Source organism: Cavia porcellus, unplaced genomic scaffold (assembly GCF_034190915.1).
Source record: "Cavia porcellus strain 051 isolate PalLab524CR breed Dunkin Hartley unplaced genomic scaffold, mCavPor4.1 scaffold_9, whole genome shotgun sequence".
In the NCBI taxonomy this organism is placed as follows: domain Eukaryota; kingdom Metazoa; phylum Chordata; class Mammalia; order Rodentia; family Caviidae; genus Cavia; species Cavia porcellus.
Genome location: NW_026947492.1, coordinates 14,716,264 through 14,737,090, shown reverse-complemented (window position 1 = coordinate 14,737,090; position 20,827 = coordinate 14,716,264). Strand labels below are relative to the sequence as shown.

At 42.0% G+C, this 20,827-nt stretch overlaps 1 protein-coding gene across 4 annotated transcripts in view; it reads right to left on the bottom strand.

The window, feature by feature from the left end:
* Positions 1 to 1,922: 1,922 nt before the first annotated feature.
* Jhy (junctional cadherin complex regulator) overlaps positions 1,923 to 20,827 on the bottom strand; it is a 60,630-nt gene continuing 41,725 nt past the window's right edge. For 2 of the 4 annotated variants that reach the window (XM_063255953.1, XM_063255954.1), the window contains 5 exons: positions 19,593 to 20,188; positions 13,639 to 13,933; positions 4,881 to 4,961; positions 4,012 to 4,140; positions 1,923 to 2,365 (listed from right to left, as the gene is read on the bottom strand). In XM_063255953.1, coding sequence (XP_063112023.1) covers positions 2,168 to 2,365; positions 4,012 to 4,140; positions 4,881 to 4,961; positions 13,639 to 13,933; positions 19,593 to 20,188 — 1,299 coding nt within the window. In that variant the 3' untranslated portion in view covers positions 1,923 to 2,167. Of the gene's footprint in view, positions 2,366 to 4,011; positions 4,141 to 4,880; positions 4,962 to 13,638; positions 13,934 to 19,592; positions 20,189 to 20,827 lie in introns of those variants that run through there. The other 2 variants (XM_063255955.1, XR_010049700.1) reach the window with 2 other exon arrangements.

The following is a 20,827-nucleotide window of genomic DNA, read 5'->3' as shown; positions in this document are numbered from 1 at the left end:
TCAGATGCCACTTGGTACCACGCGAAGAATTCCGATGCTCAGTAGTCTTTCGTGTTAGATAGTGAAGACTGGCCTTGGGGGCAAGAAGCTTCCAGAAGAGCAGTTTGACACCAACTAAGTCACCTCACCTGCAGGATGTGCACGAGTGTTGGAAGGATTTAACCACAGGTCCAGGGGAGGCTATCGATTGGAAAGATGGTGCTGGGAGGGTTTGGGAATGTTCTAGGGTGGGGGGACACAGAGCAAATCAAAAGTCAGCAGCAAAGTGTGCGCTGCTTTCAATAGGTGTTACAACTTTATCAATGTTGGTAAAAAAAATCTGCCAGACTGTACGTGCTTCAAAACGCGGGGATGGGGCTCCATGGTAGAGTTCTGGCCTTGTAGGCACACTGCTGGGTTGGATACCCTGCACTGCAAAAATAACTAAGTAAATAAATAATAAGTATACATTAGGGCATCTTTCTAAAAATTGAACTTAAGGAAATTCATACCCATTTTGAGACTCACAGCAACTCTGTGCTCTTGCCTGCACTGACAAACGAGAATACTGCCTTTTATAGACAAAGAAGCTGTGTGGGTACTGTTTTCGCTGGGAGAGGCAGGGCACTGAGACCTGGCCACTGTCCCATTGCCCTCAACAGAATGCAGGCACTTGAGAGTCCTTCACTTTCTTGGCCTCTCTTTCCTCTATTGAAAAGTTGGCATTTGAATAAGATAAATTATTTTCATGCTCTAAATTTTTTTTACTCTGGTTGAAATGGACTATTTTAAAATTTTACTGTTCCTTTAAGTATAAAACTGTGGGCATGTCTCTAATATGCATCCTTCTGATCTTCTAGGGTTAAATTTAGTCATTTAGGAAAAAAAATTAATGTTTCTAGAAGTGTCTTCATCATATACCCTGAAGGAGCCTCTTTGACAAAAATATCTTTTAAAGCAGTTTAGGCTATGATTTTTTTGGCATTAACTTCTCATGTACTATTTTCCAAAAACCACTGAAGCATGATTTGCCAGTTTTCTTGTAATCTTCAGTTATATGCTATTTTCCCAGACTCTTAACTCTAAACTATTTCCAGTTTCAAAAGTTACCATAGATAGCTTTTATATCACATCATTATGTATGAAAACTCTATATGACATAGAATTTTGAATTTCCAAAGCTAGTCCTTATGTCCTATGCATACATAGATCTGCCCTCAGCTGGTATTAAAATTACTATTTTTGGGGCTGGGGAGATTTAGTTCAGTGGCATAAGCGCCTGCCTTGCAAGTGCATGGTCATGAGTTCCATCCCTGGTACCAGTAAAAAATAAATAAATAAATAAATAAAATTACATATTTTTGGATATGTCCACCTAAAAATGCAATGCCCACCAAATATAAGCAAGGAAATAAAAAATTAAGTAGATTTAGTAATTATTTTAAGACTGGGAATTTTTTACATGCATCAAAAGATAAAATATTTATCAATATTTACATTCAGTAGGGAACTGTAGACTACTTTTGTTTTATCTAATATTATTTTTATGTGGAAGCTTGCATTTGACAATAGTTTAAGATATTTGTGATGGTAAGATACCCAGCAACTTTATGTACTTGGCTTCAGTAAAAGCACATTAATCAGCGCTGTCCAACTTGGGCATTTCTGGACTTGCTGGGGATTTTTAACTAATGTTTTGACATTGTGAATGATATTGAGATTTGTTAGATTTTCATAGCTACATCTACATATGCCTTCCATTTTAAAAAATTTTACATACAAATCCTTTGGTAAACTTGGATATTTAAGTAATATCTTTGACACATTATCTCAGAATTTACTGATGAGTCCCGTTGAGTTCATTTTTATTTCTTTCTGCGTAACTTCAAGGTTCTTGTTATGCTAAAGAAGGGCAGAGATAGTTTAAGTCAAAAGAGCCAATAGAAAATTAAAAGTTTTATTGTCTAGTTATTTATCAGCCGCAAATTCTAATTGATTTGAAAATAAATCACTGGCGATCTTTTCTTGCTAGAAGGTGAAGAGCAGCGCAGAGCTGATGTGCCTCTGGGAGCCTGTGCTCGCGCTTGAGTGGCAGCACCAGGCCATCCTGCACAATGCGGGCGGGCTGGTGGGAGTTTCCTTCCTGCGTGAGTTCCTGGAGCATTTCTCATCTCCTGCCAAGCGCTGTCTAGACAATGTGAAGAACTTTGAAAGCAGCCACGGCCTGTTTTTCCCTCTCGTGTCTGCTCTGCAGTATCTCTAGCCGGGAGATTTCAGGTAAACTTTCTGTTTTGCCAGCATAGGTTGGATTTTTTCCCCCCTTTGATGCTTGGTCAGTCAGACTTGATTGTTTTGGTTTGGGGATGGTCTTCGCGTATTCCAAAGCCTAGAAACATAGAGATAAAATTTTATTTCAAATAGGAAGCAAGCCCTAGATTCCTTAAATTTAAGAAGTCTGTATGTTTACTTACAATACAAGTAGAGACATTAATTGCTACAGTATGAGTAGAAATGGAGATCAGAGAGAAACTACAAACAAAGCAATATAACCCCTAGTTTAAGCCAAATATATTAGTCACTAAACACTGTACCATGGGCAGGAAAAGACTTGGGGAATGACACATCTAGCTTTGGATATTCGCTTTGTAAAACTGAATTTTGGCCACCTATTTAAAAATAGATTTCTAATGCATTTTACATACTTAATTCCTTGCAGTTTTATTAAAATTAAACTTCTATTAGGGAGTTATTAATAGAACTTGCTACCTAAAGAGGATGTGAGTTTTTGAGACCAAAGGTATCACTGTGGTGAGGTAAAATTGGGCCTCCTTTGTACACTGTTCTTGTTCATACACTCTTAGAACTCTAGGAAGTATTAAAGGTTGAATTTTATTTTTTAGTGCATCATTAGAAACCTTGAGACTTTTCCCCACTGATATTAAAGGCATGATAAAATGAAATCATCAGGGCTGGGGGTGTAGCTCAGTGCAGCATGGCTGCTTAGCATGTGCAACGCCTTAGATTTGATCTGCAGCACCACACACACAAGGGAGTGATGGAGAGAGAAAGAGAGAGAGGAAGAGGAGAAAGATCACTTAGTATAATTTCTAAATCTTCCTTTGTACCACTTTTGTATTTTAATAAGACTTTACTGATGGCATATTTAGGTACCAGAAGGGAAAGAATTCTAAAACACAGGGGAAAAAAAAAGTCCCAATATCTCACTGTGTATACATGGAATCTATAGGAACCTCTAGCGATAGATTTGTGGCCTTGAAGCGCTTCAGGAAAATATAATGGACTGGAGAAAAACAGAAAAAGTGGCACCATGGAAACTCCACTAAGAGGATTGAGGTCTTCAAGGTCTGAGGGAAAAGGCAATAAATAGAAAATACGACGGTCTGTGAGAGGGAACACGAAGTACTCATCCCTCAAGGCACCGAAGGATCTCCTGTCCTTCCTGGGACTGTCTAGATCAATGGAAGCAGAGACCTGCGCCGTGGAGCTCTGTGTCTCTGGGCACACGCTGCACTCACACCGCAGCCCTTGGCTGGATGGCCTGGGGGAGAGAACGTTCCGTATTTCTTGAAATCATTTTTCTTTGCTAGCGGAAAGCATGTGTTACAATCCCTGTGAAAGACCACAAGGCATGAACTTGACAGAAACGCAGAAGGGCTTTTCTTTAACATTAAACAGCAAGACACTCACCTCCTTGAAACCTGTCTCATGACTGAGAATGAACTCATAGTCAATCAGGATTGTTCTTTTGAGAAATCTCTTTCCTACCGACTTTTTATGTGTGGCAAACTTAACACAGTGCACTTGGAAGACAAATGTGGAAATAATGAACTTTAGGAGGATGAACAGTCTCCTCCCCCAGCACTGTGTGTTTGCTGCAGCTCCAGGAGCTGTGGACAACCGCAGCTGCAGGACGGACCGTTATTAGGATGTGTCCTAAGTTCCACACCCGGAGGCAGGAACAAGTATTTCCTTCTAATTGATTTAAAAAGCGCCTGCATGAGGGGTTTTTACCTTCTGCCGAGGAAAGACTGGTTTAGTTTCAGGTTTTGCGGTCTGCGGTTTGGATAGAACGGAGAGTGTCCTCATGTTATACTCTTTAACTTGTTTTGCATATTCCTTCTGCTGTTTTAACTTTTGCATCTGTTCAGAGAAACACAGTTATCATGACTCTCAGGTTCTGCTCGCTGTCTCTGCTCTGTTTAAGGCGACCCTGGTTTTTAGTGGGCCCTGCACGATGCCAGCAGCACAGGAGGAGCGGATCACCATGTAAGGTCACGGCAGAGACCAGGTTAAGTCCGTGTTCCCCTCGTCTCTCTGTGCTGAGGGACATCCCTGCAGCAGACTCCCTTAACAGGGGCAAATCACTGCAGTCCCTTCTTTGTTGCCTTTATCCAATTTATTTTCATTTTTGCTTCCAACTTTAAACTGTACTGTCTTTTAATGCCCGAGTGCAGCTGCGGTGAAAACACATTAAATGGAACTCTCCTTTCCGGGGGAGAGGAGAGGAGAGTGGAGGTACTTCTCAGGAGTTGGGGAACTCGGACCTAAGTGTCTTCTCTGCAGCCACTCAGGACAATGTCAGGGAAGACCTGTGACCGCATGACAGAGGCGCCCTTTCACACACGTGTGCCGCTTTCCCATGAAGGCCTTCGAAGGTAACCGAAGGGTGGAACCTAAAACTACACTGGCTGATACTTTTTATTTCACTGTCAAAAGAACGTGTGGGCCCCTGCTCTATTTCCAGGGCTGTTTTAAGGGTCTCTCCTCTGTGTGGGACGTTCTATCAGGCCTGATGTGGGGGAGCACCTCCACACAGTTTTGCGGACGGGCAGATGGACCTGTCCAGCCTGACAGCACTGCTCATGTCCCTCTTTACTCACTTTGCCTCTGCTGGACTCAAAGTCAGGTCCCAGGCCTCCCAGTCTCACGTCTTGTTTTCGATAACCTTTCAGCTTGGAACTCTGAAAATACAAGCACAGAAACAGTTTCTTTTCAGAGCTCCTGGCCGTTCCCCTCAAACAGCCACAGTTGCATTAGGAAAGAAGGAAGCTGGTAAATGGAAACCCGTGTAGACGGTCAGAGAAGGGGAGCGGGTCCTGCCAGTCCTTCCACCTTGATGGCAGAGACTGGTAGCAGTCTCTGGTAATGTGTGGATGACTAGCTAACATGTTTTGACTTCTGCATTTGTGCAGGGAACTGAAATCCTGAAATTAGAAATAAAGATTTCAAGTTAGTAATGTACTCTATTTTTTTGTGAGACAGGTTATCACCATATAGTTCAGACTGGCCTTGAAGTCACAGGTACACAGATTGGCCTCGGACTCACAGTGATCCTCTTGCTTCAGCCTCCCGAGTGCTAGAGTTACAGGTGTGTGCCATCATGACTGGCTATTTTTACTATTTTTAATATAACACATACAGTGCCACTTTACCACGGCTGCTGTTCCTATGATGTCAGTTTTGGGCAGTTTGCTACATCATATGATTTCCTTGGAAGAGGCCATGTAAGCCCATCAGATAAGCACGCTGCTTCAAAATGACCGCACTCCTCTAGTGAACTTACACTACTGCCCATCAGACACACCTAGGTAGCAACTTGAAAGTCCCGCTATTGATTGCTGGGGAATAAAAAGATAATTTTAAGGAAAAAATAACTATACTCCATTCCTAAAACTCAAAGAAAAGCAACTATTTAAGAGTCTTGGCAAGACCCACTGAGAAACTCCTTTTGTTCAGTGGGTATGATTCTTTTATATTGTGGAGGGCTCACAGAGTTTTACACTTAACCTCTTTGTTAGTACTGCACACATAAAAGGCCAGAGCAACAGAGAGGCAATTTAATGACCAGATTATGGCGCTTGAGCTCGACAGTAGGCAGGGAAACCCCAGGGCTCTCCTGGCCATGGGACAGATGAAGACAGCCCCTGCTGCAGCTTTTGACATCCAAACGGAAGTTTAGGCTTGCTACTTCCTAAAAGCTCCTTAGGAAACTAAATACTTTCGCTTTTCAGTCAGTAAGCAATTTGGTTTCTTTTTCTGGGAGGGAAGGGATAGGAAAGACAATTTCAAAGAGAGGATTTGTATGGCAGTGATCACCTTGGGGCACAGAGAAGCTTAGAATGGGGTGGAGAAGGGCAGAGCTGAGGAAGCATCTGCTCTCTGCTAACTCTGTGACACTCCCTGCCTGCATGTGGAGGTCAAAGTGAAGCTCCTCTTAATTATTTCTTGAAGTTCAATATGGACAGTGTATCTAGCGAGCCTTTATCTAAGATAGAACTTGACAGAGAGTCCAGATAAAAAAGATCACTTCATGTTAGACAAAATGACATGTGTCGCCATAATCCTAAGAGTGAACTGCTGTTACACATTGCACCAGCTGTTACAAGGCTGGGTCTGCTCTCATCAGAGCATGTCAGCTAGCTTCTCCCTCTACCAGGCTCTAAAGCCAAATACAGTAGTTTCTTAAATAGTAAGAGCCTGGTTCCAGGGCACCTCACCATACCAAGTCCTAAAACCCTCATACAAAATGGTGTAGTGTTCGGCTGTAACCTACACGCATCCACCTGTGTGCTGTGAATTGTCTCTAGATTACTTATAATGCCTAATGTCAATGCTATTTAAACAGTTTTGTATTATTATTTAGGAGAGGACAGGAAAACAAAGGCTTTGTGTGTTTAGTAAAGACGCACTTGTTTTTAAAACAGTTTTTCACTGGGGACGGTTGAAGCCACAGATGCAGGCCCCGTAAGGGAGGAGGGCGGGTGCTGTCCTCTCCTGAGCTCCCCAGCAGTGAGCTCCGGCCCGTGAGGTAAGCGTGACCATCTGCATGGTATTGGGGTGAGTTCTGGAAAAGTCTTCTGCAGGCTGGCGCGGCCCATCCCCGTGTTGTCTTCCTGTCCCTGAGCGGGTGTGATACCCAGAGTGGGAGGGGCAGTCTCACGGACAGGAAAGGAACACATGCATCTTGGCTCTCATTTGGGGCTGCGTAGACACTGGCGCTGTAACTGCCAAACTGTACAATTAGCTGTGTGAAAGAAAACTGAACTCATAGTTTTGAAATTTCAGCTCTCTACTGTAAGGATTAATGGTTTTGTAAACAGAATTTGCCCCATTCAGTGTTAAACACTCAGATCAAAAGTCTTTCAGCACATATAATTCTAAAAAGTGAGATTTCAGAGGATTTCTAGTTTAAGAAATCCTCTGAAATCGAATCATTATATATAATATCTCTCCTGTAAGAAAACAGAAGTTAGCTGGATATGGGGATGCACACACTTGGGAGGCCGAGACAGGAGGATTCTGAGTTTGAGGACAGCCTGGAGAGTGTCTCCCAAAAAAGTCACTATCATGCAAAGCACGGCAGCCACTTCCTGTGCGGTGTGCCTGCTTATACTTCTACAGAATCTTCCACACACTAAAAATTATTTTATTTTTCACTAAGTATTTATCATTGTAATCTACTTTGCTGAGGTTTTAAATAATGTGATTTTTCGGGCCTAACATCCTATTGTCTAATTATAGTTAAACTGTTTAGGTCCTCTTTTAAATATTGACCATTTAAGACATCCTGGAATACACATTGTTGTGGGTTACTGTAATTATTTCTTTGAGATAAGTTCATAGAAATATAATGATTGAGACCAAATAAACATGTTTATCAATTAGCATTTTTACTAGCAAGGGAGAATTAAGTTGCTCTTTTTGCCCAAGCCTTGATTACAAGGTACCATCGCATTTTAAAAACCTTTAGTAATTTCTAATGAGTGAATGAACTCAGATAGCTCACTGAGTTCACTCGATAATTGCAAATTTGTTATTTTTCATACATATGCTCATTGACATTGTTCTGTAATCACTAAATTACTATTTATTTGCTAGAGTAAACCAATAATGAAAAGGAAGGAAATAAAACCCCACTGATCCCCAAGTCATAATTCAATTTGTCCAAAGATGATGAGAAAGAAATGACCAGTGCCCAGAAATCTCATCCTCTGTCTGAAGCAGCTTAACTTTTAATCACGCCACTGATTCACAAAAGACACATTGTGAAGCATGGATAATTGTTCATTGATCTCCAGCCACAGTTCTTACTATCACCTCAAATAAACTTCTAGCTTAGCACAGGACGACACAGGCAAGGCTCTGGCACCGGGCATCAAAATGAAGGAGGCACAAGCGGTCCAACAGGGCCTTGACGGGACGAGGGGCCACAGCAAAGCAACATTTCTCAAGGGATAGTGGCGGCTCCTAACGGAGTTTGTTCTGGCTGACTGGCAATGAAAATCCTGGATTTGCTGAAGTTTGGCGCAAGTAATCTTGAGCTGCTTCTTAGCAGTGCAGTTTTGTTTGATCTCTCTCTACCTAAAGTCTTTTAAACAGCTTTATCCAGAAAGAATTCGCATACCACAAAATTCACTCATTTGAAGTTGTACAGTTCAGTAACTTTTAGTATACTCGCATTATGTAAACATCACCACAATCCGGTTTAGAACATTTTCATCAGCATAAAAAGAATCCCCCGCCCTCCCCTTGCAGCCCTAGGCAACCACTAATCTACTTTCTGTCTCTCCAAAAGTCCTTTATAGTAAAATAATCCTTAGAATTTACTTTGATTTACCTTTCCTTGGCTTTTCTAAGGCCAAAAGGTCAAGGCAGTACAATGTCAATGTAATGGTAATCATGTAATAATCAACATTGGTAGTGCCATTAGGTCTCCAAACACAGGAGCAACAAGTTGGAAAATAAAGGCCCCGACCCAACAAATCCCTGACGAGATCCATTCTTGACTTTGCACAAACACACAGGAGCTGACGAGCACTGACTATGGCACTGTCTGCAGGGCATTAGGACCTGACCAGTCCCTCTGATCTGGGGTTCGCACTTGGCTTCAGCAAACGACTCTCCTGATGGAAAGTTTCCATTAGTACTAACCACACAAGTCTCCTCAAGCCAGATGGGTGATTTTGTAAACTTAGGGCAGCGTGTGCCTGAACTGAATATGACATTGACTCTTCCACTGAGGACCTGTTTTGTTCGGAAACGTTGCACCCTGGTGGGGGACACACTGCAGAGCTATTCAGAAAATTCCTTAGGTGCCTAAGTGTGAGAAAGTTACTGAAAAGCAGGGCTAAGAACAATGCCTCCAGTTCTCCAGAGCAGCAAGTGAAGGAAATTTGCTCTGTGGTTGCTAAATTTAATCCAAATAAACCTCTTCTTCCAAGCAGTCAAGCAGCAACACCCAGATTGTCTGTGACAACAAACACGAGTTTAATTACTGCCGCTTGACAGTTAGCTGCCGCAGAGAGCCCTAACCAGAGATTTTGTACTGGGCTGTGACACAAATGTATTTTTATACTGCTTGTCACCTTGTACATGTTAATCTCTGACTGCCTGATGTCTGTTTAATGGCATGGACAATGCCTGGCATTCATAAATCAGTCATAACAGAACTGCCAGAAGAGGCAGGGGGTTGGGCCTATTACCTTTACAAATCCTCAAATTTTTAATGTGCTTCAGAGCAATTCCCCTGGAAACCACAAGATTGGACGTGACTAGCAAATGGGCATGACCTGGATAATGATTCCCTCTGTCTGGTGCCCTAGCTACCTGCTGTCTTGCGCAAATAGCTCGGTTCTGTCATTTTAGCTTCTGGAATAGCTTAAAGGACAAAGAGAGCTTCTGTGCACTGGTCTGATGTAGGCTGGCCTGAGAAAATGGATCCATATGGATTGCGACATTCCTGACAGAAAGAGGAAGGGAGGGATTTTCCTAGTTGGAAAGAGCTTGAGAGACAGTTGGTGGGAATTCTCCTCCCTCTTCCCTTCCCTCTTGGGCACCTAGACTTATGGTGACACACGCTATCTCCAGGGTACTTTGCTTTATTTTCTTCTCAGTAAAACATGAATTTAAATTACTAGGACGAGGAGGAAGAGGAAAAGAAATTAACATTTAGTTGATGGCTATCCTTTGTTAGGGAATAAACTAAGGTTTAAATACCTCATTTAATCTCCCATCAAATCCAGGTAAATTAATCACTTGCCCCAGCCACACAGCTAATGGATAACCAAGCTGAGATTAGGGTTTAGAAATGACTGAGCCCATGATTTCCAGTACATCTTTCTGGCTGAGAACTGAGTTTAAAAGTGTGTACTTTTCACAACACGCTAATGGCAAAACTAGCAGGGCAGGTTCTCTTCTGAGGCTTTGTGTCTGAGTAGTGTGTTAGGCCCTGGCAGTGTGAAGGTCTGGTGTGAGCAGTCTTCACACTGAGCATACGCTGGTTCCAAAGCTCTGAACCTGTTTTCAAGCAGAAACAACAGTATACCATATATGATGTCCAGCTGCCTACTCTTGTCTACAAAACCTATTTATAGAACACTTGAGAACAGTACTAACAGTAGTGTAGAACTGCTCTTCTGTGTACTGGTTTCTGTGGCAAAAGACAAGTGACCCAGTTCCAGAAATGTATGTCTCCTTATTTACAGCGGAACTGGGGATCCTATCACATCTCTCACTGGGCTGGGGGTGGGGGAGTCCCAGCAAGGTAGAGGCTATGAGGGAGAACAGTTAGGATGAGGAGGTCAGAGATCTGGGGACTGGGGTGCACGGAAATGAGCTAGAAACCTGGAGCACACAGAGTGCCTCCCAGACGAGACTTCCAGGGGCAGGCATGCCTCCTCCGTTTACTCTTTGAGGACATCCTCCTCCTTTTTTCCTGAGGATCAGATGAAGGTCTGTTGATTCCATGATCCTATAAATTCCTGGTACATCTTTTTTTTTGGGGGGGGGGCAGGATGTTGCCTTAGTCTCTTAAGTGCTGAGATTATGTAATTGCACTACACAGCACAGCTAGAGCAACTTTCTAAAAAATATGAGTAACCGTGTTAAAAATTCCTCAATGATCTACTTCTGTTGTATAGAATAAAGATATTTTGCCCACCCGCTTCTGATTTTGGGGATTGACCCTAGGGTCTTCACACAGCGATAGAACCCCAACACTTTTTTAATGTTTTGAGACAAGGTTTTGTTAAGTCAGTAATTTGCCCAGGTTGAGCTAAAATTTGGGATTCTCCTGCCTCAGCCTACCAGCGTGGGATTACAGGCGTGTGCCATCATGCCCAGTCAACACTTTCTGCTCTGAATAAGAACAGGGTCTTGAGTCTTGCCCTTACCTCCCTCTTTCCCCACACTTCTCCACATCTTGTACCTCCCACCTTGAGTTAGAGCAGCATGATGTACCCATTCATTCCAGGCATGTACCATGCTGTCACAGCTCCTGGAACCTGGCTTCAGCCACTTCCCTGTCTGAAATGCTTGTTTTTCTTCTTTCTCCACCATCCTCAAAGTCTCAGCTAAGGCATATTTCCTGAAACCCTGTTTGATCCCCAGATCAGGATCTGTATACCCCTCCATGTTCCTCTGTGTCCCCTGTGAGACTTACTTTGCTCATATCATTATACTGAAAGCACCTACAAGTCTATCTTAGAGCTTCATATAGCTCCAATCTTCTTCTGGGGGTTGGGTCATGGTTCATATATCTCAATTTTTTTGGTCTTTTTGAGACAGGGTCTCGCTATGCAGTTCAGGCTGGTCTTGAGCTCACTTTGTAGCCCATGTTGGTCTCAAACTCACAGTTACTCTCCTGTCTCAGCCTCAAATGCTGGGATTACAGGCATGTGCCACCACACCCAGCATGGTTCATTTATCTTTACATCCCTGCATGTACTACAGTTCCTAGCAGGAGTTCAGAATGTATATGATGAACTGAATGGAGAATAGTCTGCTTGACTGCCCCCAGACTGACCTAGAATGGGTGCCTTCTGGGCTGAGGTGCTCACTTGCCCAGCTGCTGGGAGCCCTGGCAGCTGACACTTGACAACTGAGTCCTCTCCTAAAAACTGTCTGTGGTTGAGTAGAGCTGCAGTGAACAAAGCCACAATCTCCCCTAGGGCAGGCATTCTCCAGTAGCTGGTCACAATAGGGGAAGGACAAAGGTGGGATCCCACACTTTGAACTGCCCACCCAACTCAGAACCTTCTTGAATCCCAGATGAGGCTTCTGCTGCATCTGCATACAACTCACCTCTTTCCTCTGGTCACCTGGTGTCTCGATTACTTTTCTCATGAGACAAAATACCTGATGCCCAAAATTAGGGAAGGAAAGGTTTTTTTAGCTTACAGTTTTTGGAGGTTTCAATCCATACTCAGCTGGCTCCAAGGCAGGGTGGCATGGCTAAGGGGCAGCTGTTCATGGCAGCCACAGGGTGAACAGGGTAAAAAGGGCAAAGCATGCCTCCTTCTCTCTCTTATATAGTATGCTGGCTATTAGGCACTCACACTGCTAATCCCAGTGCCAGAAAACAAACCAATCACAAGATTCAGCTGCCTCTATGGCTGCATGAGGCTTTGCGGGGACACCCAGACACAGACCATAACATCTGGCCTCTGACTCCCTCACAGGCTTTGTTCCCAAGGGAAGCCCTCAGGAAGCTCCTACACTTCAAGCTCCGTGCAGAGTCTGTTCCCAGTGAACCTAGCCCACCACAGGCCTGCTGCTTCCAAGCTGACCTGGGACAGAATGTATTTTCTAGCCTTCTTAGTATTTGCTGTGGTTCAGATATAGGTGGCATATGTCTGTTCACGTGCTGGAGTCTCAGTGGTTGGTGTGGTGATGGTGGGAGGAGACATGGACCTTTCTGATATGGGAGGTCATTGTATCTTTGAGGTACAAGTCTTGGAAAGAATTAAGGTAGTTCTTCTGGTGGGACCTGGGTTACTTCTTGTGAGAGCCAGTTTTTACAAAAATGAGCCTGACCTGGAATTGCTGTCTTCCTGTCTGGTGATGTAATCTTTCGTTCTCACACACACATAATCACCACAGCTACACTGAGGCCTACCCTGCCTCAGGTATTTCACAACAGCAGTGAAATACAGAGTAATATGCTATTTGACACTAGAAGCAAGTGATCTTTCCTGAGAGTTTTTTATTGGTTTTGATAGTAGAGAAATGCATAGGATATAAAAAGATTAAGTGTGCGAAGGAGCTAGTAATGGTCAATCTTACTGTAGATACAGATCAGCTAGCATTTCAAAGACAAGTTCATATTTTGGCTAGTGCTGGGATTTTACCACAATAGCTGAGTAAGGTGAAGCCCACCTTACACACCTACCAGAAGAGTCCTCTGCGTGTGGAGGAGTCAAAGGAGGATGTGGGGGAAATACAGCAGCCAGAGGCACTTTCGCTCACCCCACCTCCTGGCTCTTCTTTTTTAGAAAGAATGTAGTGGAGGCTCTGCTCAGGACAGTGGGTGGGCTGGGGAAGCTTCTCTGAGGAAGCTGTGTTTAAACTAGGATAAAAGGAGGATGATCACCTCTTTGCAAATGTAGACTCTTCTTTGAGATTAACTAAAAATGAGGTGGAAACTTGCATCCTGGCAAAAATGGCTTTCAAAAGAAGGGAAGAAAATTCCCAGGTGTAGCAGAGGCTGGAGGAAAGAAATTCCAGGGATACCCAAGTGTGGCAGCAGCTCAGTAAGGACCCTACTCCAGGGCTCCAGTTCAAGGAGACAAAAAGCAAGGTCCATCTGTATTGCTAAAATTAAAAAGTTACTTGGTAAAAAAAAAATGATGCTTTTATTACCTTAATGGTGCTTCTTTTCCTGTCTTTTTTCCCCTTTTCCAATTGAAACAGATAGCCTTCGGAATTGCTACGAATAATTTTGATTTGGTTTCTGTGGTTTTTCTCTGAACTGAGTTGGGACTCACTTTCCACCCTGGACAAGATGGGTGGAAGTGTGACCGTGGAGAAGGAGCCCTCCCTGGGCTGTACCTCGGCCAGTTGCACCAAGGCTTGCTGATGCTGCTCCATGATCTGGGTGAGCCGTGAGTCTGGAGATGCTCTAGGATGCTGTCTGTATGAGGAAGGGTGGAATTTCCTTTGGGAAAAAAAATTGTTATTGAAGTTGAATACATAAGACCTCTAGCCTAAGACCTCAAGTCTTCACAAACCATTACCTTCTATATTTATCATTTCCTGAATCAAAGTAATGACCTTAAGTAATCTTTTCATGAATATATTAATTTCTTATGTTAAAATGTTTTAAGATATTCCAATGTTCTTTTGCACTTAGTACATTCAGAACAGAAAAAAATTCACCTTTTTGAAAAGTCAAAGACCTTTTCTCGACTAAATTCCTTAAATGTTAGACTCAATAAACATCTTTTAAATGCATGATTGAATTTATAAAAGAGGCAAGGAATTTCCAGGAATGGAAAACAAAATGAAATTAAAACCACAGCAGATTTTGGACGGGTTAAGGCTATGGCTTTCTTTGTGGGACATTTGGATATATGGTCTTGAGTTTCAGCACCTAATCCTGTCACAAGGTATGTGATATCTTGGCCCCATGTAAGGCAGAGAATTAGAAACTAAGATTCCTGAATAAAGACTGTTGCCCTTGAAATGCTAAATCCCCAGTAACATACCAGATTACATAAAAACCACTGCAGTGAAGAGCAACGATTCTTCCATGACAGTGACCATATAGAGCTCCCAAATCTTGGTTCCTGAATTCCATGAAAGGAAGACAGTTGTTCTGGAGAAATGACTGCTTCCACATAGATTCAGGGAAAGTCAAAGGTGAGCCCAGAATATATTGTCATGCCAGAAGCCAAAAAGTGCTCAAAGACAAAAAGTGTTACGTATAAAGGACACAGGAGCTAGCAAGAAAGGGCTCCTACTGCTTGAACCCAAGACAATCAGAACATAACACTGAATTGATAATAGGCTCTACTGTGTGTTTTTTTTTTTTTTTTTTTTTTTTTTAAAGCGATCCATATGAGGTTAAGGTCAGCCTATACTACATTTGAAGATCCTGACTCAAAAAAATAGAGATCCATAAATCCACAATGATACTAAAACAAGACAGAGAGAGGAGAAAGAAGAGAAAAAAAAAATCTATTTCAATAGACTGCCATATGTAATAAATGTTGAAATACTGGTAGAATTATAAAATCAACCTTTTGCAATCTCCACTGAATAATTTAAGGAAGGACTGTCTATTATACACTAAAATAATTGCATGAAAGTTGTTGGGAAATCGAATGTTTAAATTGTCTTAAATATTAAACACAAAAAGAAACCCATCTTTACAATGGTGAGAGGTCGAGTCTTCTTCACCCTAACCCAGAGATCTCATTTAGTATCCCCAGCAGGATGACGGTCTGTCATTAGGTGCCTCCTGACACAAAGCAATACAGCTCAGACCATGCCAGGCAGAGTGGTGCACACCTGCAATCCCATCACTCAGGGAGCTGGGCAATAGGGGCACAGTTTGGAGCCATTCTGGGCAACCAAACAAGTCCCTGTCTCAAAATAAAATAAAAAGGACTGAGGATGTAGCTCTGTACTGGAATAAGTAAACAAACAAACAAACAAACTAAAATATCAATAACAGCACACAAACACACACCCTAGATCACCTATATAGTATTCCTGCCAAGAATATTTAAATTAAAAATAATCATGAGGAAACAGATTTTATAAAGGCTGAAAACAATGAAATATAGGGGTTGAAGAATTTGTTCTACATTAAAAAATAATTAAAGACACTAAAAAGCAAATGTGATAAATGAATGTTGATAGAACCCTGGGTGAGAAAATAAAAACTCATTTACAAAAGGTATTTTTAGAGCCAGCTACATTACTGTGCACCTACAGTACCAGCTACTCAGGAGGCCGAAGCAGGATGATTCCTTGAGGACAGGAATTTGGGCTAGCCTGGACAACACGGTGAAACTGTGGCTCTAAAACCAAACCAAACCAAACCAAACCAAACCAAACCAAACCAAACCAAACCAAACCAAACAGTAAAGCAAAACAAAACGAACACAAGAGCTGTAAAAGGATGGAAGCTAAATTGAGAAATGCAGAAAGTATAACAAACTTACAAAAAATAAGAAAACACAGTCCTGTAGTGCTCTGGGGGGCTGAGGCAGAAAGGTCCCAATTTCAAGCCCAGCCTGGGTAATTTAAGACACTTAGCAAGACCCTCTCTCAAACACGACACACACAGCACAACACAACATCCCAAGTGAAACCAAATCAAAAAACCAAAATCAAAACCAACCAACCAACTAACCAAACAATAAAAAACAAAAAGGGCCAGATGTAGCTCAGAGCAAAGGCTCTGGATTCAGTCCCCATAACACACACACACACACACACACACACACACACACACACACACACACACACACATGCACACGCACATGCACATACACACACACAGAGTCCTGGAGGAACACATCTGAGTAAAAAGGGTTTCTAGGAAGAGCAAGCAGAGAAGACGGCTGGAAGAAATGATCCAAGACAGGGGTCGAGACATCTTCCTAGAGCTCAAAGTCACGAGTTTCCCGGTTAAAAGGCCCAGCATATCTGTGAAATACCAAGACCTATTATTCTCAATTCTCATTTTACTGGAAAAAAGAGAGACCCTGCAGTTTCCAGAGAATGAAACACACAGGTTACGTAACAAAGAATCTGGAATGAGGAGGGACACGCTGGCTTCCCATTTCTCAACGTCGACACTGAGGCAAGAAGACATTTCTAGGGGCAAATGATTTCCAAACTGGCATTCTCCGAGACTTCCAGCCACCCATCAGGGATGAGGGCAAAACAAACGTGAGGTCTCCAAACACTTACTGCCTCGGCCGTGAAGATGCTCAGCCAAGATAAGAGGAAACGGGGAAGGGGGTAAGGAAAGCAAGAGGGCCACGATGGGGAAGGGACGGCGTCTCCATGGTGACCTAAAGGGAGGCTCCGCAGGATGCCCGTGTGCCCCCCAGAGTGGGAGTGTGGAAGGTCACGTGGAGACACGGGGTTCTGAGGACTGCCGTCACTGTCCTCTGCCACTGTACCACGTTTCTAATCTGAGGAAAACACCGGATACTGTGCCCAGGTAAAATAAAGAAGACGTGAGATCCTGAGAAATGGAATCCCATCAGGATAGCCAGGGGATTCTCAAAAGAGCTATGTAGCAAGCACTGGAGGTAAAGAAATTGAAGGCTGTCTCTGAGAGAGCAGAAAGAACTTTGTTCTTGAGCAAAATATATAAGGAGAAGCCACTGGAAAGTGTGGGAACAATTAGTTACATGCACAAAAAAGTAAGCAAATACAAACCCCCCAAAACCCCAAAGACCAAAACCCCCTAACACCCGAGTAATTGTGATATTTTGGAAAAAAACAAAACACATGATCATAGCGTCTACGATGCTAGACCATGAATCACAGATACACTGGCATAATAACTAAAATACCAAACATTGGTCTAATCAAAAGTTCTAAGACAACTATTGTTTGAGAAGGATGAGGGAGGAGAAGTAGGTGTAAGGAAATAAATCTTCACCTACCAAAACAGGAAGCCAAAAATATATATCTACAGCTGATGCAGCAAAATACACCAGTAAATAAGCACGGCTGAGAATTATGAAAAATTCCAGAGTGAAAAGGGGAGAAAAATCAAAGCTCTTAGTGATGTTCAGTATTTCCATCATTATACCAACGTGATATACCAACGTTATGCCAACTCATGGGCAAGCACTGTGGCGTGGACCACCAGGGGAGTGGGCAGGGCACTGCCAACGGCCAGAGTGATGTCGGACTTGGATGAAAAATTAAAAACCAGAGAGGAAAAGAAATGAACATGATTACATATATAACAAAGACCTAAAGATAAAATTTTATGTAACCATGCAAAGTTTTATAACAGCACATTTGAAAACTTAGCAAAAACGGACACTTTTGGGGAACAACTATAATTTATCAGACGGTCTAAAGAAGAAACAGGAATATTGCAAAGGCGAAACCATTGTAATAAACAAATGGAAGTTCAAAATCTGCCGACAAATAACAACGGCAAAAACAAAGACAAAAGAGATAAACAAACACAAAAACACCCAGAATCCCAGCAGTTTTACAGGAAGAGTCTATCAAACATTTCACTAACAGGTAATACCAGCTGTTTATAAAGTCTCCCAGAGGATGCAAAAGGAGGGCACAGTTTCCGCTCATTTCACAAGGCTGCTGCGATCCTGACAACACATGCAGACAAGGCCAGCGGCAGATAGGAAAATGCCAAGTCAATCTTACCGTGTGCAATCTGAAACAAGATGTTAGCAATCAAATCAAGCAATGTGTTCAATACACAGTATGACAAGTTGGGTTACCATAGGATCAAAAGCACAGTGTAACACTTGAAAATCCGTTAATATGTTTTGTCATGTTAAAGGGTTAATGGAAAGAGGCTAAGGCAGGAGATCACTGTGAGTCCGAGACCAGCCTGGGCTACAAACTGAGCTCAAGGCCAGCCTGAATTACACAGTGAAACCCTGTCACAAAAACACAAAAGAAGGGCTGGGATATAGCTCCCTGGTACAGTGCTTTTGATAAAATTTCATAACTATTTACAACAGAGGTTCTTTGCAAAGAAAAACAGGAACAGAAACAAAGGAATTTTCTATCTCTGTTTCTACCAAAAACTATGTATTATTTTTAATGATAGAAATATTAAAAGCAGTCCTTTTGAAGCTAGAGAGAAAAAGAGCACACCTGTTTTGGGAAACAAACTGAATCTTACTAAACATACATTCTGTGTCATAAAGTATCACACTTAAATGACTTGAGATCAATTCCAAAATTATCTACCTATTTTGAAATCAAATTAGTTCAAGGTGCCTAGTGTGTTTTCTACGGCATGTTTGCTTTATAGTTAGTACAGGTCGGGTATATAGAAAATATGCTTCATTAAAGAGCATCAGGTAAGTTCTCCTGAAGTGATTTAAAAAGAAATTCCCTTTTCTACAGAAGTAATACATTTACACTGTACAGAAGCTGAACAATTCAGAAAATACAAAGGAGAAATTAAAAATAACCTTGTGTTTGCTATGCAAGTGCTCTAGCTACATCCACAGGTCTTTTTCATTTTTTGAGACAGGGTCTCACTATATAGCTTAGGCTGGCTTTGAACTTGTCATCCTCCTGCCTCAGCCTTTGGGTTTAGAAGGTATGTTCCACTGTGCCTGATGTTCACATGATATTAAATTTCATAATTTACCTAGGCATCTTCCTATTTTGGGATTTTGAGGTCATTTTTATATATTACATTTCTATGCATACAGAGTCTTCTGTATTACAAAAAAAAAAAAAAAAAAAAAGGAAAAACAAAAGAATCTTCTGTATTACAGACTATTTTCCTAGGATCAGCCATTACCGTATAGGCAATAAGAACTGGTTTCCTCTAACCTCACTTGCTTCTCTGAATAACTGTTTTGATTGAGTCCCTCTCCTCCTCTCCTTTCAAGTTTTAGTCAACCACAGTGGAAGAAGTTAGGGCAGGGAGAGGAAAGAAAATTCACCGGAAGTATTCTGTGCTGGCCAGGAGTCACAGCCAACAAATCTCTATGTGGGATCCACCTCTATGTGGGATTCACCTGCCCTTTCCTAGGGGCCCCCCACCTCCTTCTCCCACTCTCATCTTTCTCTAGTAGCTTCTTATTTCTCCTCTGAGAAACCACTAAAGAATAAGAAACTCTTACCATAGCATTTCTATGTTCCTATACTTTGTCTCTTCATGAGGCTGTTTGGGTTGCTTCTTATTTTCGGTGCCTGCATGAGCATCTATGTCATCAGCAGACTGAGGGCCTTTAAGGCTGTTCAAATCCATCTTAGAAAGAGTGCAGATGGGTAGTTGCTGATACAAAAGCCTTTTCTCTTCTTCGTCTCTGCATGATCTTGCTTTATTAACATTCAAGACTGAGTGATGCCTGGTAGAGTTTTTATATAATACCTTGTCAAAAGTCTGTTTTGGTGGGACAAAGATATTGGAGGTTACTTGGGGTTTCTGGTTCATAGAGTCTTGTAAATCATTGTTAGAAGCATTCAAAAGCACAATGGGCCCATGCTGATTTTGGTTTCGTTGCTGTGTGGGAGTTTTATTCTGGTTTCCTTGACTGACAATGAGCTCTTTGGTCATGAAGGCCTTCATGCCATTCTGGTGTTTGTACAGCCTCCGAACTTGGGGCTTCTCTGGTCTTCTGGAAGGTTGCTGGCCATTTACTGACTCAGAGGATTGATGTCTTGGAAGATTGCTTGATCTTTTACCTTCATATTGAGACCAGTGTTCCTGGTAATTCTAAAAAGATATTTTTGGTTAATGTAAAGTTAGGAGATAGATACTTTTCAAGAATTTTAGTATTTTTGAAGTGGGGGCTGAGACTTTTAGGAAGTGGACCACAGTATTGCAAGCAGATAGGAGAGAGCGCGGAGAGTCCTTTTTCTATGTCAGACCTCTGGAGGGTGAATAGTTGAGTAATTTCTCTAGACAGTTTTAGATTATGAGCCTCGAAAGAAACCGAGAGCTTAAAATGAGCTTTGTATTAAGGACATGTCTTTGACTTTAAAGTTATAACAATGAATATTACCAAATTGGGGTTGAGCAAAAGCTTTACTTGCAAAAAGATACACATAAAGACAGTATAAAAACTACACCAAACTATGCAAGCTTATTTGAACTGAATAAATATTTCAAATATCCTACCCACAAAACACCAGACACTTGCTTCGCTGACCAAATACAAGTTTGATATGAAACACAGCTCAGATTCTCAACTCTGCTTACTTGTATAGGTCAGAAGGTAGAAATGACCTCTTCAGCAGATGAAACAAATTAGATTTCATTCAGGGGATTCTAAGAGTCTGAGCTGTGATAGGACAGCTGTGAAACCACAATGGTTGTTTTGCTTCTGTCTTTTAATATAGCCTGTACTTAGGC